At 42.8% G+C, this 24,241-nt stretch overlaps 1 protein-coding gene across 4 annotated transcripts in view; it reads left to right on the forward strand.

Annotated features, from left to right (window-relative positions):
• Positions 1-668: 668 nt before the first annotated feature.
• Positions 669-24,241, forward strand: part of TSC2 (TSC complex subunit 2) — a 34,306-nt gene continuing 10,733 nt past the window's right edge. For 2 of the 4 annotated variants that reach the window (XR_004842236.1, XM_035895916.1), the window contains exons 1-30: positions 669-855; positions 1,683-1,769; positions 2,411-2,521; positions 3,386-3,530; positions 3,662-3,779; positions 5,047-5,095; positions 5,489-5,614; positions 5,977-6,050; positions 6,401-6,527; positions 7,188-7,331; positions 7,552-7,689; positions 7,906-8,009; positions 8,802-8,883; positions 9,793-9,948; positions 10,219-10,335; positions 10,888-11,010; positions 11,297-11,403; positions 12,459-12,612; positions 13,315-13,437; positions 13,621-13,755; positions 14,323-14,512; positions 14,933-15,026; positions 15,340-15,442; positions 15,645-15,739; positions 18,238-18,369; positions 20,118-20,282; positions 20,937-21,089; positions 21,256-21,368; positions 21,774-21,995; positions 22,585-22,800. Coding sequence is in view for 3 of the 4 variants with exons in the window: in XM_035895916.1 (XP_035751809.1) it covers positions 718-855; positions 1,683-1,769; positions 2,411-2,521; positions 3,386-3,530; positions 3,662-3,779; positions 5,047-5,095; positions 5,489-5,614; positions 5,977-6,050; positions 6,401-6,527; positions 7,188-7,331; positions 7,552-7,689; positions 7,906-8,009; positions 8,802-8,883; positions 9,793-9,948; positions 10,219-10,335; positions 10,888-11,010; positions 11,297-11,403; positions 12,459-12,612; positions 13,315-13,437; positions 13,621-13,755; positions 14,323-14,512; positions 14,933-15,026; positions 15,340-15,442; positions 15,645-15,739; positions 18,238-18,369; positions 20,118-20,282; positions 20,937-21,089; positions 21,256-21,368; positions 21,774-21,995; positions 22,585-22,800 (3,841 nt within the window). In the remaining variant the exon portion in view is untranslated. The remainder of the gene's footprint in view (positions 856-1,682; positions 1,770-2,410; positions 2,522-3,385; positions 3,531-3,661; positions 3,780-5,046; positions 5,096-5,488; positions 5,615-5,976; positions 6,051-6,400; positions 6,528-7,187; positions 7,332-7,551; positions 7,690-7,905; positions 8,010-8,801; positions 8,884-9,792; positions 9,949-10,218; positions 10,336-10,887; positions 11,011-11,296; positions 11,404-12,458; positions 12,613-13,314; positions 13,438-13,620; positions 13,756-14,322; positions 14,513-14,932; positions 15,027-15,339; positions 15,443-15,644; positions 15,740-18,237; positions 18,370-20,117; positions 20,283-20,936; positions 21,090-21,255; positions 21,369-21,773; positions 21,996-22,584; positions 22,801-24,241) is intronic. The other 2 variants (XM_035895917.1, XM_035895919.1) reach the window with 2 other exon arrangements.

Here is a 24,241-nt window from a genome sequence, read left to right on the forward strand (position 1 = left end):
CAGTGGTGTTGGGCTGGGGGCCGCCGTGTCCCCCCCGGTGATGCTGGGCTGGGGGCCGCCGTGTCCCCCACGGTGGTGTTAGGCTGGGGTGCTGGGACAAGGTCTGTGGCGTGTCCCTGGGGAGCACAAGTGATTGCTGTGGCATGTGCCCAGGGTGTGGGGCACGCTGTGGCATGTCTGTGGGGGCATGGGGCATAGCTGAGGCGGGGGGCTGCCAGGTTTGTGAGGGAACCTGTGCTGAGGGCAGGGTGCTAGGGTTCCACCAGCATGCCCGGAGTGGGTGTCCTGCTCCGAGGCGGGTGTGGGGGTCCCCAAGGGAGACCCATCAAAAAGTGTGCTTGTGTGTGTTTATACTTCAAAAACCAGCTTAGCGTTTTGAAAATGGTGGTTGCTCTGTGCAGGCTGTGGTGGTACTGGGCATTTGAAGCTCCCAGAAAATGGTAACCCTGAGCTCCCCATTCCTTGGGTAGCTGCAGGGTTAGGGTGCTGAAGGCAGGGGCGGCGCAGCTCCTCATGTGTGTGGGCTCCTCGCTGCTTTGTCCTCAGTGTTGGGCTTCTCCCTTGTTTGAAATGGCTTGAGACGCCAGAGCTGTTTGTAAAAGCCACATTTTGATGGCTGTTGCTGTTTTTTTCCTGCTTAAATATTCCCCTTGGGCCTCTCTTAACAGAAATCCCATTCTGTATTTGCAGGGGCTCGGTGCTGCTTGCTTGTCAGCAATGGCAAAGCCTCAGAGCAAGGATTCGGGACTGAAGGAGAAGTTCAGGAATCTCCTGGGGCTGGGAACATCCCGGGGAAGTTCAAAGTCATCGGAGGGCAAGCAAACAGAGTTTATCATCACTGCGGAAATACTCAAGGTATGAGAACTGACTGTAGTAAAGGTGGGGATAGTGCCTGGATTACCTGAGCTGAGAGGATCATCGGAAGGAGGGCTTGTTCATTCTCCTTTCTGTTTTGCCATTCGCTTCCTCTCCGATCGTGCCTTTTTACCTTATCTCTCAATTCACTCTCTAGTGAAATGGATGTAAAACTCGCCTACTTTGAAGTTACAGCATTTCAGTTATTGAGTGTTTGAATACATTTGAGATATTTGATAGGATGGTATTGTCTTCTGTCAGGTTACAGAAAGTATGTTGCTCTTTTTTTATAGCCCAGCTTGATGAAGTTTACGTGGTGGCAGCTAGCCTTACGGTTTTGTGAAAATGAAAAAAAAAAATCCAGTAATTGGTACAGCAAGTCTGTAAGCAGGATAGTTGGCACACAGGGAGGAAAACACATGAAAGGGAGAAGGAGACCAGAATCCCTTCCCCATCTGTGCCAGAGCAGCCAAGCTCTTACCTGCTGGAAGGCTGGGGAGCTGGACTTAATGTCCCTCCTTTCTCTGCCCTTCTCCTGTGAACTGAGTGAGCGCCACAGGCAGTGAGTTACCAACTTTTCTGAAGAAAATGAGATGTTCTGACTTGGACGTGAAAAGCTGCTTGGTTCCAGTCCTGTGAAAGTTCTAGTTTTGACAAATCATTTGCTAATGGAAAAAAGTTTTTTCAAAAATTCCTGAAGAGCTCCAGTGATGGTTAGATCACTTTGGTCAAATGTGTATTTTTCAGTGGTTCATGATCCCCTTTGAGAAATGGATAACTGATTTTGGTAAGGTAAACTGTTAGCTTATTTCTACCTTTCTTTCCAGGAACTGAGCATAGAATGTGGATTAAGTAATAGGATACGAGCAATCAGTCAAATTTGTGAAGTGGCGAAAACAAAAAAAATTGAAGAGGTAAGTTTCAAAGTGTTCTGTGAATATTGGAAGGATGCAAATTTAAGTGACAGCTCTTAACCTGTCGTAAGAGGCTCCTGTAGTTTGGACTGCCTTTGAAAATTGGTAATCCCAGAAGCTGTTTTGTGCTGTCCAAACGTGTAAAAGGGTGGCTCACATGCCAAGGAAATTAGTCCTGCCTGAGCTACCAGCTGTGGAGCAGAGAGGACATAGCTGATGGGCTTCCTGAACTGAGTGGAAGGAGAGTGCTGCAAATATGCAGGCCTGTTCAGGACGGTTCGCGGGAGAGGTGTTTGCTAGCTCCTTCTGTTTTGTTAATAAGCAACCTCATACTGGTTTTAAACTCATCTTGTACTTGGGTGAAGGGCTCTGCACAAATGTTCACACTGAAGTAAGTGTGTGAATGAAGAACTTCAGTTACCAGGGTGCAAGTTATTGCGTAGGACGGGATTTGGTGTGTCTCATGTGGTTCATGTGAGCTTGTAACTGGGCAGGTGAGGCTGTCCCTCAGAAAAGAGAGCTCCAGACATGAAATTCCTGGAGGTCTTGTACATTAACTTGCCATAATTACTGACCTACTGGGTAAAGATCCCAGAAGCTTAACTTCCTTACTACTGCCTGTCTCCTGTGTTTGTTTTCAGCATGCAGTGGAAGCAATATGGAAGGTGGTAGCGGATATGCTCCAGCCAGAGCGCCCCATCGAAGCCAGACATGCTGTTCTTCATTTGCTAAAGTCAATCGTTCAAGGACAGGTGAAACCAAACAAACGGTAGAAGAAACACTACACTTAAACTAGGGTTTGTGGAGAGATGAACGTGAAAAATGTTGGGTGGCTCTTCTCTACAACTTTCCATGTTTCTTATTTTGGTTGTGCCTAGTAAATGGGAAGAGGAAGCATTTAAATTTAAGTCTTTGTTTGACCTCATAGCCGAGCTTTTCATACAAGCCATAGAAAACTTTTCTGGTTTGGGGCAATGTTCTAGAAAAAGAGGAAATACTTTTGGTCAAATTCAGCATAGTACAGCAAAATTTATATGGTCTTTGCCCAGACGTATTAGTCCTAGTCTGCAGCTGGTTTTGATGTGTCAGCATGTCAAGTATGCAAGAAGTTCTCTATGAGATACTTTTCTAGCCTGGCCAAGTTAAGCATACTATGAATTCTTCGGATTTTGCAATGTGCTGTGCAAACGTAAGACTGTATCAGACCAAAGTCCTGGTTTTCAGTATTCTGAAACAGCAGGGGTAGATGCTTACAAAAAGAACAGGCATTGATTCTGCTTTGTTGTCTTGGGTTTTTTTTTTAAAATGTGCTGCTGGCAGGGCTGTCAGTTGCAGTTTCTGTGGATTACCTTGTGTGTTGGATGCTGTCTGGGTGTTGCTGGACACAATGCCTCCAGCCCTGAGCCAAAATAACAGAGTGAAAACACCTGAGCCATTGTCAGTGGCCAGTACAGGTTGAGAGGTGTTTTCAGGAGACTTTCATAGCCTGTAGAAAAAGAAAATAATTTCAAGGATGAAGATTACTGTTACAGACCTTGATAAAGTCCAGGCCTTAACTGTCTTTTTTCACTAGTGACACTGTTATTCCCCTCCCCTCCTCTTTTTTTTTTTTTAAGGGTGAGAGATTAGGGATCCTCAGAGCACATTTTTTTAAAGTTATTAAGGACTATCCCTCCAATGAAGACTTGCATGAACGACTTGAAGTGTTCAAGGCTCTAACAGAGAATGGACGATACATCACCTACTTAGAAGAAGAGTTAGGTGGGTATTGTCTCTGCCCCTCTTCAGTTTGGTGGGAATAAGTCAAGGGACAGGCATTTAGTGATATAAGAAGGCAGCGATAACACTTCTGGGTAGAAAGCATATTGTGACGGTTTGTTTTCATTCTTTAGCTGACTTTGTACTACAGTGGATGGATGTTGGTTTGTCTTCTGAGTTCCTTCTGGTTTTAGTGAACCTGGTGAAATTCAATAGCTGCTATCTGGAAGACTATGTTGCTGACATGGTCCAGTAAGTTGGATTTTTTTAACTCCTACATGCTTACTCTTGGTAAATTACAGTAGAAAGTTGCACATCAATGTACAGATAAGTGGAATCTTTTTCATCCTATCTGGATCTGTTTCATTCCAGGTCATACCCAACATTTCTGACATATATTAGATTTTCAGTTCTTACAATGTGCAGATTTGTTTTAGTTTAACTGCATGTGCTTTCCCCGTTTCATGTGATGGACCTGATTGCATTGCTTAGTCTCACAAAGGGTCTCTGCTGTTGTATGAGTGTAGGCATAGTGAGTTGCACCTAAATGCATCAAGCTGGGTGGGAGTGTGGATCTGCTAGAGGGGAGGAGGGCTCTGCAGCGGGACCTGGACAGGCTGGATCCATGGGCCGAGGCCAACTGTATGAGATTCAACAAGGCCAAGTGCCGTGTTGCACTTGGTCACAATAACCCCACGCAACGCTACAGGCATGGGGAAGAGTGGCTGGAAAGCTGCCCAGCAGAAAAGGACCTGGGGGTACTGGTTGACAGGCGGCTGAATATGAGCCAGCAGTGTGCCCAGGTGGCCAAGAAGGCCAATGGCATCCTGGCTTGTATCAGGACTGGTGTGGCCAGCAGGAACAGGGAAGTGATCATGCCCCTGTACTCTGCACTGGTGAGGCTGCACCTCGAATACTGTGTTCAGTTTTGGGCCCCTCACTACAAGAAAAACATTGCGTTGCTGGAGCATGTCCAGAGGAGAGCAACAAAGCTGGTGAGGGGTCTGGAGCAGAAGTCTTACGAGGAGCGGCTGGGGTCTCTTCTCCCTGGTAACGGGTGATAGGACAAGGGGAAATGGCCTCAAGTTGTGCCAGGGCAGGTTTAGATTGGACATTGGGAAAAATTTTTTTCCCGCAAGGGCTGTCAAGCCCTGGAACGGGTTGCCCAGGGCAGGGGTTGAGTCCCCACCCCTGGGGGTATTTAAAAGCCGGGCAGCCGAGGTGCTTAGGGCCAGGATTTAGTGGTGGGATGGAGGGGTTAAGGGAACGGTTGGACTTGATGATCTTAAAGGGCTTTTCCAACCTAAATGATTCTATGATTTTATGATTCTAAGTGCAACTTTAACTTTATAAAAGAGGTTGTAGTGTTCGGTGTCTCTAGGAGTGTTATCAACAATGCCACAGTAAGGGGAATGATGAGTAAAATAACATGCCAGTTTACTTGTCTGTTTTGGCTCTTTGTAATTTGCCTAAAATCATATTAAGCAAACATTTATAATTAAATGTTCTTTCCTAACAGCAAGATATGCCTCTTGTGCATTCAGACTTCGTCATCTGTGGACATAGAGGTCAGTAATTTGGTTCTCTCTTAGTACTTCAGAGTTCTTTGAAATTCTTTGAAACTGTAACTTCTACAAAGTGGAATCATCAGACTCTCAGTTTATTCTCATGTTACAAGAGAGCTAATACAATGTTATGAAGTATTTGTAAGCCATTGGATTTCGTACACCAATAACCATTTTATTCTAAAACAAACAGAGCATTGATAAATTTGATAAATGAATGAATTTTTCATCAGTGCTTTTTAACGGTTTACTTTTCATCTTGCAATTATTTAAAAAAAAAAAAAAAAGGCATATCTGTATCCCTTTTGACTTCCTGAAGATTTCCTGGTCTGCCAGGTTAGGATTTGACCTGCCTGATTCCTAGAGAAGTGTATAACCATTTTATCTTTCCCAAAGATTTCCTTGCAAGTCCTGGATGCAGTTGTTTGCTATAACTGTCTGCCATCAGAGAACCTGCCAGTATTTATCATCACTCTGTGCCGTACCATCAACGTGAAGGAGCTCTGCGAGCCATGCTGGAAGGTCAGAACCTTCTCGTAGTTTTTTTTTTTTTTAATGAGTTTACTCTTTTGGCCTCAAAGATGAATTGTCAGATGTGCCTGTTCCCATTTGCCGTAAATTTCAGTTTGCTTTTCAGAGGAAATTAATAATTTTTTCAAGTGTTAAGGGATCAGCACATTGTTAGTGTAAGTCCTGTCATGTCCCTGGAATTTACCCATAGTTTCCTCTCTGCAGATGTGACAGGCTGCCTTTTCTCTAGTGGCATGGAAATGGCCAGACACATTTACTTACCATAAGTGGGCGTGATCGACCAGCTAACTCCATATTTAGGCTAATGAGTGTTTTAACAATTGGGTATTTAAGTGTTCTCATTGAATTTGCAGCTTATGCGCAACCTTTTGGGAACTCATTTGGGACACAGTGCCATCTACAACATGTGCAGGATCATGGAAGACAGGTAAAGAAGGTGTATCTAACAAACCCCATGGAATTTAGTAGAGGTCCTGTTGAGATAGATAGGGGGTCACTGACCTCAGTAGAACAAGCTGGAGGTTCTGGTGCTTAGAAATTCATTTCCTTCCTTGTTACGCTGCTGAAGTACTCACTTTTTGGCTTTTCTGAATTTAATTTTCCTTTGTTTAAACTTGTACTAAATTATTTTCTGCTTTTAATGTTTGTGAATTGCTGCGCAAGGCTCTGGTGTGTAACAGCTGGGAATTTCTCTTGTGACAGTGTATATTCCTATTGACTCTTGTATGCTAAAATAATTGTAACGTGGTCTAAGACTTTCCTTCCATTTATTCTTAGAGCTTACATGGCGGATGCAGCGCTGCTGAGAGGAGCTGTATTCTTTGTTGGGATGGCTCTGTGGGGTGCTCATCGCCTCAGTTCTCTCAAGAATTCCCCAACTTCAGTGCTGCCTTCGTTCCTCAAGGTAGGAAGGGATGCTGGAGGAACTTTTTAATCAGGTATCCGTCTGGACCTGTACAAATTTAGAACAAAAATGTGGTCCCCTAGACCAGAAAGATCTTTGTATGCCTGAAAGATGAGAGGCAGCAGTTGGGTATGGGGTGAAGTGTGGGGAAACAGTAAAACAACAGAGGATTTAAGTCTGAAACTGAGGCCTCCTTCTGGAATATCTTTGTTGGCCAGAAAACCAAGTCTGAATTCTTTTTATCAAATATCTACATTACAAGTACTTTAGCTTAAAAAATAAAAACACAGCAAAAACTTTCACTCCTTTCAATGTATGGTACAAAAAATGAGGGGCAGCATCTTGAGGGACAGCCTCAGAGCTCTCTTAAAATCTTCTCATCCAGGTGCATCAAGCAGGAATTACTAGCTCTAACCTCATGTGTCTGCTCTGTAAGATGGGACTGTATTTGACACCTGACCTACAGCTGTTTGCAGAGTCTATAACTGCACTTTATAAAATGGTTCTTTACTTTGCGCTTTGTGTGTGTAGACTTGAGTATACTGATCTCAGACCTTCAGGCTGAGTTCCTAATTAGTAAGGTGTGTATCATTTGAATTTAAGAGGGTTTCTGATCACCGCTTTCCAACTGTTAACTGACTGAAATGCTTTGTGTTCCAGGCCATGACATGTCCCAATGCAGTTGTATCTTATGAGATAGTTCTGTCCATAACACGTCTAATAAAGAAGTATGGGAAGGAGCTGCAAGCTGTAACATGGGATATCCTTTTGGACATCATGGAGCGATTGCTGCAACAGCTGCAGGTAAGTGTTGAGCCTGTCTTGATGTGCTTCCAATCAAAAGACCTTGCCATAAACATGTTCGCAAATTGATCTCCTGTTTGTACACTCTACTGAACTTTGAAGCTGAACGAAAGTTTGGCCAAATTCTCAGTGCTGTGCTTCTCAACTGAGTTTTCTGTTTGCATTTAGACTTTCTGGTAAGGTAGAAGTCTTTTATAGGAATGTTTTGTCTCCATTTCAGAGTCTGGAGAGCCAAGAACTTAAGTCCATTGTACATGATCTTTTGACTACAGTAGAAGAACTCTGTGACCAGAATGAATTCCATGGCTCTGAAGAGAGATTTTTTGAGCTGGTGGAAAGATGTGCTGATCAGAGACCAGTAAGACTTTACTTATTACTGTCTCCCTTTGTTGCCATTTGAATCCATTTTGTTACTCAGTACAGTGTAAAGTTGGGAGTCCTAAAATAGCAAGTGGTCAGAAAATCACAGCAAGGACTTAGTTGATCCTTATTCTGGGATGGGGGTTGCAGGGATGGATATATTGTATTTGCTTATATACTAAAAAAAAAATAATTCTTGATCTTTCCATGAAAGGAATCTTCTGTATTAAACTTGATAACATACAGAGCTCAGTCCATTCATCCTGCCAAAGATGGCTGGATTCACAATCTGCAGACGTTAATGGAGAGATTCTTCAGGTATGAAATCATAACTCTGTGAATACAAGGCACTTTCAAATGCTTCTTGCCACATTTTCATGTTAGATAATTTTATCTTTTGAAGTTCTAAGGTTAGTAAATGACTGCTAAGAAGAATGGTAGTTCCAGGGCACAGTACATGACAGGATTTTGTTTAACGGAAGGAAAACTTTCCATTGAGTTATTTATGCTGGGTTTTTTTTCTTTATTTCCATTGGATGATGCTGTTCCAATTAGCTTAGACAGTTATGTGTTCAACCTCACAGCACTTTGTAGTGCTGACACCAAAAAAGGCTGTTTGGTCAAGCATCAGGATTCCATATGGTTATCCGGTATTAAAGTTATCTGGTTTTGAATTGGTACTCCTAAAAGTATTCTTGTGCTCTGAAATATCAACATACAGCAGTAACGAACTTCTGTCTCATCTGTGAAATGCTGCCAAAGAGCAGCTCCTCCTTGGTGCCATATGTTTGGTTTTAAATTTGCTCACCAGAGCATTTGTTCTTCTGACATGTGCTTCCTAGTTTGGATTGGAAATGGGAAAGCTACAGTTACAGGTCTCCAGAAGTAGTAAAAGCTGAATGGGGATTCCAGTTTCCAATTGTTCTTGAATCTGATTTTGTATGCAGAGACATTAACTGAAGGCTTAGCTGATCTCTAATAGTTATTGTTGTAACTCTTTAAGAAGTTTCTTAGTTTACTTTAGTTTTACTTTCTTTTTCTCCTCTCCCCCCTTCCCTAAATATCAGCAACTTTATTTTATTCATCTTGAATTTGCTCTTCCCATTTTAGGAACGAAAGCCGTAGTGCTGTTCGTATTAAAGTTCTGGATGTCTTGTCCTTTGTCCTGAGTATTAACAGACAGTTCTATGAGGTGCGTGTTTATCTATTTCTGGTGTTCACCTGTGGGATCTTAAGTGGGTTGGAAAGGCTTTGGTGAGGCATATTTTATGGTGTGCTTCAGGTTGTCTCTGCCACTGGGGAATGCACAGAACTGTGCTTTAAATGTTGCACACAATAGATGTGTTTCTTTAGGATGCTTGTAGGGGGACTTGCCTTTTAATTGTCCTTAGTTGGATACAGGTATGTGCAACTTGCAGTGGGAGCTGCTGCGTTTTGAGGACATACCTGATGGGGTATTTGCTTCCCTCTTTTGAAGGTCATTAATTCCATATGCATTTTGTTTTGGAAGAAAGAAAAGTCAATGTGAGATGCAGAGTTTATTTAAAAGCTTTGTAAAAAGATGAGATCTGGCCATCATCTGGAGTGAGAAGATTGGCTTGTCTTGGTGCTTGCAGTTTAATTGCAATCCAAGATGGAAGCTGTCTGAGAGAGGAGTTACAGAAGAGCTCTGGGGGTGTCTTCAGCTCCTTGGAATGTACCCAAAGTGTCAGAGGACAGGAAGGGGCAGAGGTGCTTCTTAGATTCCTTCAAGATTTGTGGAAACAGGATGCTGTTGCACATTTCCTCTCTCAAAAAAACCAAGCCCTAAAAATCCCTTGTCAACAATCTGTTTGAGCCTGGACTATCAAGTCAGTAGGATAGGTGAAAACCAAAGCATTGAATCCAAGTTCAACAGAAGTCATAAATATTTGGAGGGATGGCATACAGAAATACTTAATTGGATGGAAGAGGAAAGATCAAGGAACCAAATAGTTAGTTAAGGAACAAGCCTGATATCAGAACATTAGTGTTCTTTTGTTTGTAATTATTTCTCTTTAACCTGCTGATTGAACAACTGGCAGCAAAAGGTCAGGTCTTATTAAGGTCTGTCCCCTTGCAGGAAGAGCTGATAAACTTGGTTGTGATCTCTCAGCTGGCTCACATCCCAGAGGATAAAGACCATCAAGTCCGAAAACTGGCCACTCAGCTACTCGTAGACCTGGCTGAAGGCTGCAACACGCATCACTTTAACAGCTTGCTTGATATCATAGAAAAGGTGAGGCAGAGTTAGCTGAGGAGGCTAACCCATGGCTGTTATCACTTGCGTGGTTCAGTAGGCTCTTGTAAAATTGCTGGGGTTTGGAGGGTGCAAGCCTGAAGTGCAGAGCAGAAGGGAGCTTTAGAAACCTTATCAATGGACATCTGAGCTACCCGACAGGGCTTGCAGAATTTCCTGCAAGGATGACTTGCTGTTGACCTTCCAGGATGGAAATAAAGAAAATGTCTGTTGCAGATTTAAGCCATGTATTGCTTTTCTTTTTAAAAGGTGGCTGCACATTCTCTCTCATCTCCTTCTGAACTGGAGGAGAGGGACTTGCTATCGTATTCAGCTTCTTTGGAAGATGTCAAGACAGCAGTTCTTGGACTCCTGATAATTCTTCAGGTAAATGCTGCAGAGCATTAAACGTGTCGTCTTCAGACTAGTCTTCTGCTGGACTTTGCTTTTTAGATAACTGTTCTCATGCTATTAAATACTCCAATTTTTGTCCACCTAATATTTTAACTCTTGTTTTGGTCACTCCTTTTGCTTTTGGGTACTGTATGACTGTTTGCTAAATGTTTTATTTTCTTAATTTCTGTTGTACAGTGAATATGAGCACATTTTCGTGTGTGGAGGGCAGATGTGTCATAAACTAGCAGAAGGGGAGTGGTTCATAACCTTGAATAGATCCATTGTGTTTGGGCAGAGTGTCCTGAGATATGGTTAAGCAGTTGCTGAGAGCTGGTTGTTCCAACCACTGCCCTTCTGGAGCCAAGCAGAGTTGCTCTGGAGCCTTTGCAGAGGTTCTGTCCACAGCCATCTGTTCCTCTTGCTTTCAGGAGAAAGTTTTTACTGTGTTTTTCTTGAAAACAGATCTTGAAATCAGTGCAGATACACATTTCTGAAGAACAAGCATCAGCCTGCCTTTTGATTTGTGTTTCTGTTCCTCTGTAGACTAAACTCTACAGCCTACCCTCCAGCCATGCAATGCGGGTGTATGAGATGCTGATTCAGCACGTCCAGCGCCATTATATATATGCATACAGCCTTGCTGTTGCTAGCAGCATCAGATTGCAGGTATGAGCAGTAACTGATGCTTTCAGGTTGAGAGTTGCATGCTGTCTTTGGGATTCTTGGGTGGCGGGCGCAGAATGTATGCTCTAGAGCTTGCCAGAGTAGAGTTAAATGTTTCTTGGCTAATAGGAGTATGTATATGTAGTGTAACACCAGAACGGATGCCTCCTGCAGAACTAGCCACAGCATCTATTAAAAATCCCTTTATACTTGGAAAAGTGTCACATGGGGTGGGAGAGTATTTCACTAGCTTGGATTTTGAGTGATTCTAGTATCTTCTCTATTACAGGTATTTGATTTGCTGCTGATGCTTCGAGCTGACTCCCTCCACCGTCTTGGCCTTTCCAACAAGGATGGAGCAGTGAGGTTCAGCCCTTACTGTCTATGTGATTTTGTGTAAGTTTCTTATTGCATTAAGCCAAAGCTGTTTTCCAAACTATTTGGTATTTTTGCATGAGCTTAATGGTCCATCAGTAGTGATCAGCAGTTTTTCTAAATCTTCCAAATCATGATCAATCAGCTGCTAGAAAAGTCTATAGTTACAGCCTAGGATTGTGTCAACTAATAACTCATTGGTGAATTGTTCTTACAAATCATAGAATAGTTTAGGTTGGAAAAGCCCTTTAAGACCATCAAGCCCAACCGTTCCCCTAATCCTGCCATGCTACCACTAAACCCTGGCCCTAAGCACCTCAGCTGCCCGGCTTTTAAATCCCCCCAGGGATGGGGACTCGACCCCTGCCCTGGGCAGCCCCTTCCAGTGCTTGACAACCCTTTTGGGGAAGGAATTTTTCCTGATGTCCAACCTAAACCTGCCCTGGCACAACTTGAGGCCGTTTCCCCTCATCCGATCGCCCATTCCCTGGGAGCAGAGCCCGATTTCCCACCCGGCTCCCCCCTCCTGTCAGGCAGTTGTACAAGGCGATAAGGTCTCCCCTCAGCCTCCTGTTCTCCAGGCTGAACACCCCCAGCTCCCCTAGCCGTTCCCCATCAGCCTTGGGCTCCAGACCCCTCACCAGCTTTGTTGCTCTCCTCTGCTCTCTTACCTACAGAGCTCTCAATCTCAGACATGAAGTTTCTGTTCCTGCTTACAAAACTTAACAAAAATATTGTCAATTTCCTGTCTGAAACCATTTGATTCAATGATTTGTACGAATTTGGGTATTTTTAATTTTATAGCTTGGTCTGAAGTTCTTTGTATAACTTGCCTCAAAAGATATCTTTCTAAATTTGCTAGGAGCCAGCATAGAAAAATCCTTAACCTGACCAAACCGACTCATTGCTGTTCATCTACTGGGCAATCCTGTGGGTTTTTAGTTGAAAATGCAATTTATATTGTTGGTTGGTCATTAAACTGGCTACCAAATAGGGTAGCGCTGTAGGTCACACGAATAGGTGTTGCTGATCTTGATTTTACATTGCGTGTATTTTTCTCCCTTTCCATGTTGTAGAGAAGCAGAGAAGAGGGCTGCTGAGAAAAAGCCTACTGGTACGCTCTCTCCACCTTCAGGAAGTCCCAGTGTGCCTTCCCAGAATGCCACCATTCGTATAGGGCATCTGCCGTATTCGATGGTGTTTGGCGTCCTTCTGCAGTGTTTGAAGCAAGTACGCCCGCTCCTAATGACAGTTGTCATCTTCATGTGAAATATGTCAACTTAAACCAGCTGGCCAGAGAATTCTATCCCGGAGTACCTAAATAATGTCTGAAAAGAAATATGTAAATGCTCCTTCTTGGGCAGAATTTGTGTGTAATTGTGCAGCTTTACAACCACCAGTGGGAGCACAGGTTCAGCTCTTCAGAAACTAAGCAAAGCTTTAATTTCGCTCTGCTTCAGGGCAGACAAGGACAAAAAATGTATTTGTTAAACTAAGATCAAATAAGTCATCGTGTTTCTGAAAGCGCATTTGAAACTAAAAGAAACCCTCCTACTGCAAGTTTTTGAAGTATTTTGAGAATTGATAAATGTTTCAGTCACTAATAAACTGTAAATATAAATTGCTCATTAGCATTGCATTGGACATATGTGCTGAGGGGTTGTCTTGCTCTGGAAGTTAATTTGTGCTAGTGGTTGGGAGGCTTGAATTCTGGCTCCGTCTTTTTCAGCTCAGTCAGATCTGGATACGAGTTGTCTTCCAGTTTGCGGTCACTCATGACAGCTAAATGCCTCTTCTTTTTATGTAGCTACCATGACAAGACATACATCTGCCTAGGAAATGGCATATAGTCTGAAATTTGATTGGTCTTACTTTTAAACTGAACTGAAATTGTACAAAAATTTTCCACCCAATTTTTTTCTTTCTTTCCAGGAGACAGACTGGAAGGTGTTGAAGTTGGTCCTCAACAAATTACCTGAATCCCTCCGCTATAAAGTGCTATTTTTAACCTCTCCTTGTAACATAGACCTCCTGGCCTCTGCACTGAGCTACATGGTAATGCCATGCACCCTACTGATGTATAATCACCAGGTCCTTAGTTTGCTTGAGAGCTAGTTGGTTGTGTTTTTTCAGAGGGGCTTTTTTTTTTTTCAGTCTAATATTTTGAAGGTTAGCATGCTGCTTCTCAATCCTTACCTTCCCTTTTTGTGACACTTTGTGTCATGTGTCATTTATCAGCTCACAGACAAAAAGACTACTGACAGGCTCCATGGTACCCCAGAAGGCTTTTCCCGCACTGATTTGCACCTGGCTGTAGTTCCAGTACTGACGGCGTTAATATCTTACCATAATTATCTGGACAAAGCTAAACAGGTATGGGGAAAGTAAGAGGGTATAGGGGGGATGGGGCCTGAGCCTGTATAGTGGAGCATTTTCTCATACTAGCAGATTAGCAGACTTAAGTGCAAGGTAATGCTGCCCTTTTCTGTTACAAAAAGCTGCATCTGCTGTAGCTGGGGTGGGGTCAAGGGTGAAAAAATACTTTGCTAACTTTGTGCAGCAGTAACTATCCGGTCAGTTGGATTCGGTGTTCTCCATCCGTCCATGTTGCACCTTGGGAGGTTGCTGAGTGACTTTACCCTCTGCTGGAAGACCCTGATAAACATAAAAATTCTGTTCAATCAGAAACTTAAATATTGATTTCTAAAATGTCTACTTGATTAAAGTCCAATCTGAAGATTTTGGCCTAGAATAAATGCAACATTATTCTGTGTTAGTGCATTTTGGAAAAGAATTCCTGTGCATCATACAGGCCTTGCAGTAGCGATACCATGCAAGCCCTTCTGAAATGCTAACTGAAGTCAGGAGATGGTACCTCCGAGGTTTTCTCTTTCCTTATATTATGACTTTTTTTTTTTTTTTTCTTTTTTACTCTTCTAGCGTGAAATAGTGTATTGCCTGGAACACGGTCTTATTTATCGCTGTGCGAACCAGTGCGTTGTGGCACTCTCTGTCTGTAGTGTCGAGATGCCCGACATCATCATAAAGGCACTTCCTGTCTTAATAGTCAAATTAACCCACATTTCTGCTACAGCCAATATGGCAATCCCTCTCTTAGAATTTCTCTCAAGTAAGTTGTAAAGTTCTTCTACTTTTGTTCTTCTATAGTTGTGAATATTGTTTGCACTGAATATGATTTTGTTACTCAAATGGAATGCGTTGTAACAGGGTTTTGGTTTGTACCATCTCAGGATAGAAACGTTTGATCATCTCTTGTTTGTTACTGGTTTTCTATGTAAAGCTCTTGCACACAGTGAAGAAACAGACGTGCTTTGTGTAGTGCAGCCCTACAGTGACAGGAAACACAAAGCTGCTTTCTCCACCTTGCTGCTTATAACTTAAATAGCATGAAACTACACCATGACATTAACTTCCATGTCACCTGATGATTTAGAAGAAGCAAAACAATTGAAATGCAACTGAATTGTGATATTGAAGAGTTTTTGTTCAGACCTCACCTGTGTTTGGTTTTCTTCTTGAACTGTTCTAGCTCTAGCAAGGCTGCCTCACCTCTACAGGAACTTCGCGGCAGAGCAGTATGCCAGTGTCTTTGCCATCTCCCTACCGTACACAAACCCTTCCAAGTAAGTTCATAGCAGATGTGCTGCTTCATCTGTAAAACAAAGAGAATGAGACATGCTTTTTTGTCATACTTAGGTCAGAGTTATTTATGGGATATTGCTCATTCTGGTATCACCAGGCTTTTTCTAAAGAATGGACTTACTCATCTTGGACAAAATATCTGTTTTTCTTGACCAGAACTTTTGAGGTTTTCCTTATACTTAGAGTAGGTAAAGGAACAGTTCTGTTTCTCAGATTGAAAAGTCCTTCTGTTCAGTTCTGGAATGGCATCATAATGCAGCACTAAACTCTGTAGAGATCTTTCTGCTGTTTTAGGTTTAACCAGTACATCGTTTGCCTGGCTCATCACGTGATAGCTATGTGGTTCATTCGGTGTCGCCTTCCCTTCCGAAAGGACTTTGTCCCCTATATTACAAAGGTAATGGACACTACTGAATCAAACAGTATGTAGTAAAAATGACAGCTTAAAAACTGTTTTGAGACGTTTGAAGGCTCTGTTTGAAGCTAGACACGTTCTCTTTTTCTTGTCAGTGTCTTTCTCAAAACTGACTGTGAGATTGCAGTCTTTCAGCTGCACGTCCTAGCCATTGGAACTGTTACCTATTTGTCTCAATTGGCAGGGTTTGCGCTCGAATGTCCTCCTTTCCTTTGATGACACGCCTGAGAAGGACAGCTTCAGGGCTCGCAGTACAAGCCTGAACGAGAGGCCAAAAAGGTAAATTGTATTTGAATCCAGCAGGGTTTTTGTGTTCCCTGTTGTAGCACTCACGCCCTTCCCTGTGTTTTTCTGAAGGAGGCTGGGTCTAGTTATCCAAAATCTGACAGTGCATTTAAGCAAGCAAAGTAAACCTCTTTAGGTCAGGGGATGGATAAAAGACAAACTTAGGGTGATAAGAAGCTGGAATCAAACCAAGCTGACAGTCTCATAGTACATACGAGGGCATCACTGGCTGTTCTGTAAGCCTTTGCAGTAAGGTGTGGGGCTTTTTGTTGTTAATTTTTGAAAATCAGCAGTTCCTTCATGTTGATGTGTGTCAGTGCAACGCTATCAGAAGTAATAGAAGAAGGGTAATACCAGAAGTAATAGAATACCGTGTTCATTTTGGTAGTGTTAGCTCCTTTTGATAATTGATCTGTAACAACTATTTAAATGATTGCCAGAGAAATTGTTGTGATTAGCAACCTGTATAAATTGAGAGTACCAGTGCTGTGTTTTTCCATGGTGTTATCTGTCAAGTCAGTGTAGACTGGGTGGCAGAGAGCTGCCTTCTGTGTATCTGGATGGCCTGATCCTTTTTTTTTTGAATTTTGAAGCCATTATGTCAGTTTTAAGCAAAGCCTCATGTCTTTAGAAGTCAGAACGTATCTTGCCCACAGTCTATGAAAATAACGTTTGCTGGCATAGGAGAATATTACCTAAATTGGTTCACTTAACTTGCTTCAGTGTTAATGTGCAGTAAGGATACAGTGGCATTTGAACCCTGGGGAAAGTGCCTCTACTTTAACTGCAAGGCTCAGCGAGTATCTTGCAATGAAGAAACACCATCCCTGCCCTAATGCTATAGCTGTAAACCTTGTTTTGTGTTTCATCTCTCCCATCTCCTCCTCCTTCATTCAGAAACTTAGAAGAGAAGCCTTTTGACACTCGTCTCTCAAATTAGAATTTCAACTAATCTTTTTTTCCAAAAACCTGTTAAATTCTCCCAGGTTGGAATACTACTGTATCTAAAGGCTTTTGCTAATGCTTCTGGATCACTTTCCACAGAAATTTCTGCTAAGGAGTGTGGGCTGTAGTCAGGCAGCAACCCGAAACACCAGAATGGCAGGATGCTGCTGCCTCTGAGTGAGTCTGACCTTGGATTCTGGCTAAAGGAGAGCGGAAATAGCTTCAAGCGGATATCTGTTTCCTTGCTTGAAAAGCTTGTGTCCTTGGTTTTCACTCCTTAAGCCCGAAGAATAAGCATTGCTGTGCCCTAGCTGAGGTGCTTGGTGTTGTGAGAGATCAAGATCCCGATCGTTCCCAAGGTTGCTGAATGGCATGATGTTGGTGTAGGTGATTATCTCAGTGTATGGGTCTGTGCTCTCTGCAGTCACATCTCCGGTTGTGGCCAAAAGTGATCTGCCAGAGGTTGTTGGGAGAAAGAGGACGAATAAATTCTGATCCCTCCAGGTGGCTGTCTGAAATGTAATAATTCATTGAAAGGAGAGTAGCAAATAAATCATGTTTAGAAAGAGCCAGAAGGATTAAATTAGTATCTGCATTTATGGGGATGTGAACTGCTGGACCAACTGTCGTGTCCAAACTAGTACTGAGCAGGCATCCATCTTAGCTGTGACTAATTAAAGTGCCCCTTAGATGTTAATTGCTGTCATTTCCCTTATGTGGTTGGCACCTGACAGTGTAAAGGCTTATCTTCCTTTCTGTTCCAGTTGAAAGACAAGTGGATTACCTCGTGCCACCTGAAGTAAGATAGCTTGTTTGACAGACAAGCATCACACAGTCAGCAACGGCCAGGAGGATGTTTGTCTTCTTGCCCTTCTGTCTGTGCAGTGTGAGAAGGATCAGTCTTGTATAGAGGGGCCAAGTCTCCCGCAGTGTCTCGAGCTGAGCTAAGGGGCACCTCTGATTGGCCCTGGGTGCTTTTGTGATTCAGGATAGAAGCTCTGATTTGGGGCAGGCCTGACAGAGGTAGAGATGGCTGGCACATTCCTGTGTTTCTTAGAAAAATGTGCTGCTACCTGGTATTGGTAGAGCATTTTAGGGTATGGTCTCTGGGGAAGTAGTCAGGTTTTTAGCCCTGATGAAGTGGTGAGTTGGGGCAACACAAGAGGTGGCTGAACTGCACAAAACTTCTCAGACTCAAGAAATTTGTGCCAAATTAGCATTCAGGTGCTCCTGCCTTTGTTTAACAGCACAGTATTCCAACTATCATTTCAATCAGTTTTTTGTTTTAACTTGTACTAATTTCATTTGTTTTGTAGCGCATTTAAAATCTTATTTTCAAAATGTGGTTTGTCTTTTTAATGCTTTCAGCTCTGCTTGTTTGTACGTTTTAATTTTTGTTTTCCTTTTTTGGCATTTGTTTTATTTTACATCACCCTCCGGGATCCCCCAATATTGACCCTGTGACCTGTGACCTTTCAACCTACATCCCTACAATGATTTCCTCCCTTCCTGTGACCTCTTTTGGGGCTTGGTGCTTCTCCACCTAGTAGTTTAAGACTAGCCAAAAATGCAAAGCAAGGCTTGAATAACTCTCCTCCAGTGAAAGAGCTGAAAGAATCCTCTGCAGTTGATGCCTTCCGATCCCGCAGCATCAGTGTGTCTGAACATGTGGTCCGCAGGTAGAGGCACTTTAAATGGGGAGAATCCAAGAGCAACTCAGCACTTGGAAATTTTACTGCAAGGGTGGGTGGAAGCAGGGTGGATTTGCATGTGGGATGCTTGCATGACTTTGTTACGCAATAAGAAACTGGCCTTAGCCACAGCCAAAGGTTTTGGAAACGCGTCATGGATATCCCATGGCTTCCCAACACTGGCTATTGGGTTGTCACGTCACACCCTGTTTTGTCTGTGGTTACTTTGGCCTATTCTCTGATGTTTTAGGAGCAAAAATTTCTATTTGCAAAGTAAAGATGGTGAAGGGGGAAAAACAAACAAACAAAAAACACCAAAAAAAGTAAAGGAAAAAGGTTGCATTCTGTGCAAGTGAGAGGCTTGGTTAAAACTCATTAAACTTCAGCCTTCTAAGCAGTGACTTGCCCCAGGAGAGGCTTTTTGGTCCCCTGCAAGCTTATATACAGGCCCTCCTCCTAAACTATGAGCAGTAATTCTGGCTCCAGTTTAGGATTTGTTCTTTGAGGCAAAAGGAGCTGATGGAAGTATTCTGATCTAAAGTATGATGCCATGAAAACCTTAATTTGTCTTTCGGTAGAGCGGTGAAATGTATGCTCAGCCCATATGAAGCTATTGCTTTCACAAGTGATTGATTGCAGACATTGATATGCTCACAGGAAAGCTGAAACAACTTATGTTAGTTTTTAAAACATATTTCTGGATCACTTCCCTTGAGTGTTAAACTGCTGTCTGTAACGTTTGTTTAAAACCTGAACCTGAAGATTTGTGCCTTAACCTGTAACGATTGCTGTCAGTGGAACTTTATTTTCTGTGTTTATTTTTGACTATAACTATATGGTGTCTGCGGGAAAAACACTGAAGTGACTGAATTGTGAATACAATTCTGTCACTTCATGCTCTGATATCCCCATTAATCTATCAGTTGGTTTTCTTGTATTTATATGTAAATGGTAGCAACTAAAAGTTCAGATAATTACCCTTAATGATGCCAAAGAAGTTGCTACAACATAAAAAATTTGGCTGTACCTCAGCTTAGTTTGTATTACGATGGCATAAGGAGTCGTCTTTATAAAATATTGCAATCCAGCCTGTTATTGCAGTTGTTTTAAATTGCATTGCTAACTTCGCTGATTTGAAGGCAGAGTTGCTCTCTATTCTTGTGCCAATTTCCTGTTCAGAGTGCAATTTTTTTTCTGTTTCTAGTTAAGTTAGGTTTTACATAGCTATTAAATTTGGAGGGGAAAAAAATCAGTGTGTGAAAGGCATGCAGCAGAGAAAAAAGCAAACCACAGGATTATAAAGTTAAGTCTAAAGTACCCCAATTTATGGCTCATGGGCAACATGTTACCTGGGAAACTGTGCAGGTTACGGGACGCTTGCCCTCACTGTAGATTAGCGAACTCAAAGCATGGTGCTGCCACTCACTATTTGCTTGGTGCACTTGCCCATGGGCCACCCAACATCAGAGAGCACTGGCCTGACGTAGTCCATTGACAGACATTTAAATGTTTCTCAGTCTCTCAAGATAAAATACACTTTCTGCAGTGACAATATACAAAGCACAACGTGATGCTTATCCAAAAATGCTGTGCTTATGTCCTGGGTTTAATGTCTGGCCACCTCTCTGATCTGGCACGTGCATGTATCGCAGGTTGTTCTGCATCACGCTGTCTTTTGGGTGACAGGATCAAGCATTTTGCAATGTGATCTGTCAGTTGGAAACATTCTTTTCTAGTCGGATACAAACATCCATCACTAGTTCAAGCCTGGGCTCTGCAGATGAAAATTCAATGGCTCAGGCTGATGACAACTTAAAAAATCTCCACCTGGAACTCACTGAAACCTGTCTGGATATGATGGCTCGATACGTCTTTTCAAACTTCACTGCGGTGCCTAAGAGGTAGGGGTCAGTCGGTGACCATGGGAGAGATGTTTTTGTTTGAGTTTCGTATTTCACTTTATTAGTGGAAAACTACCGTGACACTTTTGAGATTCTGGCAGGCCCAGGCTCTGAAGCCTTTCCTCGCAGATAAAATCTGGCTTGGCTAAATATGAGGTTAGATGAGAGAAGTCCATTGGAGCCAACCAGCCTTTGCCTCAGCCTTGAACTGTCCAGAAGGAGATGCCTTGAAGGCATGCTTCCTGGGAGCAGTGCTTTGCTCCGTGTCCTTGCTGGATAATCGCAGCCTTTGCTACAGAACTGAGTGCCATGCCAGCTGGCTTCAAATAGAGGGTATTTACTTTTCTTGCTAGCCCTTCCCAGAAGGAGACACGTAGCTCAGATGAGGCTCCTTCCCTTCTGCTCTGTGATGTGTGTCCAGGATTGAATTAGACTGCTCTGTAATGTGTGTCCAGTATTGATTGGTATTAAATTCAGCTCGTCCCTTCTCCTGATGGATAATGTATATGTTGATGACCAAGAGGGTATGTTAAAAATGCTGTATAAAGAAGGAAAGCAGGCAGTACCTGCTGCATAGTTACATGAAACAAGCCGCCTGTGTAAGCTCTGTGCTCTGCAGCCTGAGAGCTGCCTTCATCACAAATGTGTTTCTAGGTCTCCTGTGGGTGAGTTTCTCTTGGCTGGAGGAAGGACAAAGACGTGGCTGGTTGGTAACAAGCTGGTGACCATCACTACAAGCGTTGGAACAGGGACAAGGTCCCTGCTTGGCCTAGACTCTGGAGAGCTGCAAAGCAGCACAGAATCAAGGTAAATTTTGCTCCCGTTTCTAGAAATTTCCACCTAACAGTCACTTAAACCACTGTTACAGTGCATCCTTTCAGTTTTTCCACTTACTAGAAGAGGAATGTCTTATTTGTTTAGCATGACTGATTCCTCTCTCAATATCATCAATGTAATTTTTTTTTCCCCACAGCTCAGACCCTGTTTTGCAAGTGAGACAAACTAAAGAAGCTCCAGCCAAACTGGAATCTCAAGCTGGGCAGCAGGTTTGCAGAAGCTCTCGCAACAGAGTCCGATCCATGTCTGGTAAATTCCTATCCTGGAATATTTCTGCCATTTCTGGGTCCATGTTAGAGTCTTAAATCTCAAAGTGCCTGCCAAAGATACCTGTGTCTAAACTAATTTGAGAATCTGGACCTGTCTGGTATTTTAATAGTGGGCAGATAGCAGTGGTGGTGCTCCTCCTGCTTGACTGTCCCTGCAGGAAAGCTTTGGTGATTGATTAAGTGGTGAGCACCTGCAGTGAGGATCACCTATGTTTACCTAGCCTCATGGTTTGTAAGAAACGCATTCAAGGTAAAGTTCTCTTAGATTCCCAATATTGTGAGTGCAGCTGCTAGAGGAGCTTAAAAGACTCATTACTTCTGAGATATTTTTAGTGTTGACTAAAATAACACGTCTCTCCCTTCTGTTTTGTTTCCGTCTTGCTAGGTGGTCATGCCTTACGTGTTGGTGCCTTAGACAGCTCAGCCTCCCATTTCCCCAGTGGCTCGGCTTCCCAAGGGACACAGAGTCCTCCTGCTCCTGCATCTCGATCAGAGAAGACTAATCCTGCTCCACAGACACCTCTGCAGAAAGAAAAAGCAAACTTAGCTGCATATGTCCCACTGCTGACACAGGGGTGGGCAGAAATCCTAGTGCGCAGACCCACAGGTATCTACCTGAGTGTGGAGTGAGCTCTTTTGACTTGCTAAGAAAACAGAGCCTGGATGAAGAAGAAAAATCCATATTTAGTTGCAAAAGGATCTCTTTATTCCTTACTGCCTCTTAAAACTAATGCATCTGATACTTGATTCTTTGAAATCACTCTTTAGTGTTTTAAATCCATGAAAGACCCATGAAAAGATTGAAGCAAGCACTTAAATTTGTATATTGAGTACTGTTACAGAAATAGAGCCTGATAATATCAACCCCCCTTTGCATTTCCCATTTTTGTACTGCTCTATGGTCTTTCTAGAAAATCGGTGCTGTGTTTTAGCTTCCTATGCTAGATCCAAGGTGAGTGAGGTTTACCAGGGATGGGTTCTGAAGCACTTGGGGTGAAGTACAGAGCATTGGGAGCTACTTACTGAAAATAGGAAATGAATCAAGTGATTCTGCCAAATGTCAGGAGAATGGAGAATTTGGTCCGGTTTGATTTTTACTTGCAAAATCCAAACCAATTTGTGCTTGCCTCGATGTGAATTGTAAACTCTCTGGGGTTGGGAGTACTTAATACTCTTCCCACATTTTCTCTTACCAGGTAACACAAGCTGGCTAATGAGTCTGGAGAACCCACTCAGTCCGTTTTCTTCAGATATTAACAATATGCCCCTGCAAGAGCTCTCTAATGCACTCATGGCTGCAGAGCGTTTTAAAGAACACCGAGAAACGGCTCTGTATAAATCCCTCTCTGTTCCCTCATCCAGCTTGGCCACTGGGACAGCCAAACCATCGCTTCTCCAGCGTTCCAACACAGGTGAGAGATGTCAGGCCAGTAGCGTGCCCAGAATAGCTGTCACTAGCCTGTTTAAAGTCTGTTGAAGTTACTGCAGGTCTTCTAGAACAGCAGTTAGTAGTGTGAGGAATAACATAGCAATGAGAAGGGGAATCAGTTCTTGCCCATAGAAATTATAAGTAAAAAATTCCCTTCCTCCTTGCTTCTGATGTTCCATCAGAAAAGTACTTCTGTTTCTTAAAGAAAAGAGAGGAGCAATGGAGCTTCTTTGGAGGAGTTAATGTGTTTCATGCTAACTGTTTTCCAAACGAAAATGAACAAAGTCATGGGTCTTTTCCCTCTTCCACTTGTTTGGGGCTGATCTGGGCATCCCACGTGTGGATGGATCTTCCCATGCAGCGTTTCCATTTCCATTTGTCTTCAGTGTGGGAGTTTGTGTTGGGCATGAAGAGTGCTGGGTGCCTGGGAGAATGGCCTCTTGCAAACCTTGCCAGCCAGGGTCAGTTAGCTGCCACTGTCTTTCACAGCATGAGATAACAGGGTGCAAATCCTGTTGGCTGCAGATCTGTTCACCACGTTAAAAGACTGTTTAGCCTTCAGTCTGGTGCTGTTGAATCACTTGAGTTTCTTTTGCTGGCTTTATTTTCACATAGTGGCCAGGGCTTTTCACTGTATTACTTTGCTGCTAGTTCACTTCCAAAAAAGCTGTTAATGTTGGGAGGTCAGTGTTGACCAACAGCTGAAATTTTTAAAGCTTTGTGCAACCCCTGCTCAGAGCTCTTATGAACAACATTTAACACTGGGGCTCTTGGCACTGCTAGCGCTATCTAAACTGAGTGGCAGTAACAGCAGCCAAGGCTTTTCTGGGGAGGTGGCAGCAATGGTATGGATTGTTTGGAAATCTGGTAAAAAGGCTAGTTTTCAGGTTTGTTTTCAACAGGGCAGGATATGATTTTAGGATTTCAGAATGTGTAATCACAAAATTAGAATCAAAATCAAATTATCACCTTTTTTAAAAAAAATTAAATTAAATTCTTATCAGTGAACACTTTTATTGTCTCCTATGAATTTGGGGTATATAGGTGCTAACTGGTGAGTTGAAAGAAGCACCCGCCTGAATGCCACTCCTGTGGCAGTTTGAGAAAATAATTTTGGCCACGTTCTTGTTAGCGCAACTTCTAGAGCAGACTTGCCAGAGCTGGCTGGCGAATGAATCTTTTGACGAAGTTTTGCTGGCAGACCGTCATAGGCATGTTGTTCTTCCTCTTTAGAGGTTAAAACTCTCTGAATCTTTATCCATATTTTTACTCTTCAGACTCTTCTGTGGGTTTAAAAATGATCTTTTGCCAAAAGTGTGTAGCTCAGGAAAAGCACAGACTGGTTTCCTGAATGTGCTAGGATATCACTAAGGAATTTTCTGTTTCTAAACCACACAAAGATGTTTTCTTCAAAGAGAGCGGTT

This window comes from Egretta garzetta, unplaced genomic scaffold, assembly GCF_000687185.1.
Source record: "Egretta garzetta isolate BGI_Z169 unplaced genomic scaffold, ASM68718v1 scaffold426, whole genome shotgun sequence".
Classification (NCBI taxonomy): Eukaryota; Metazoa; Chordata; class Aves; order Pelecaniformes; family Ardeidae; genus Egretta; species Egretta garzetta.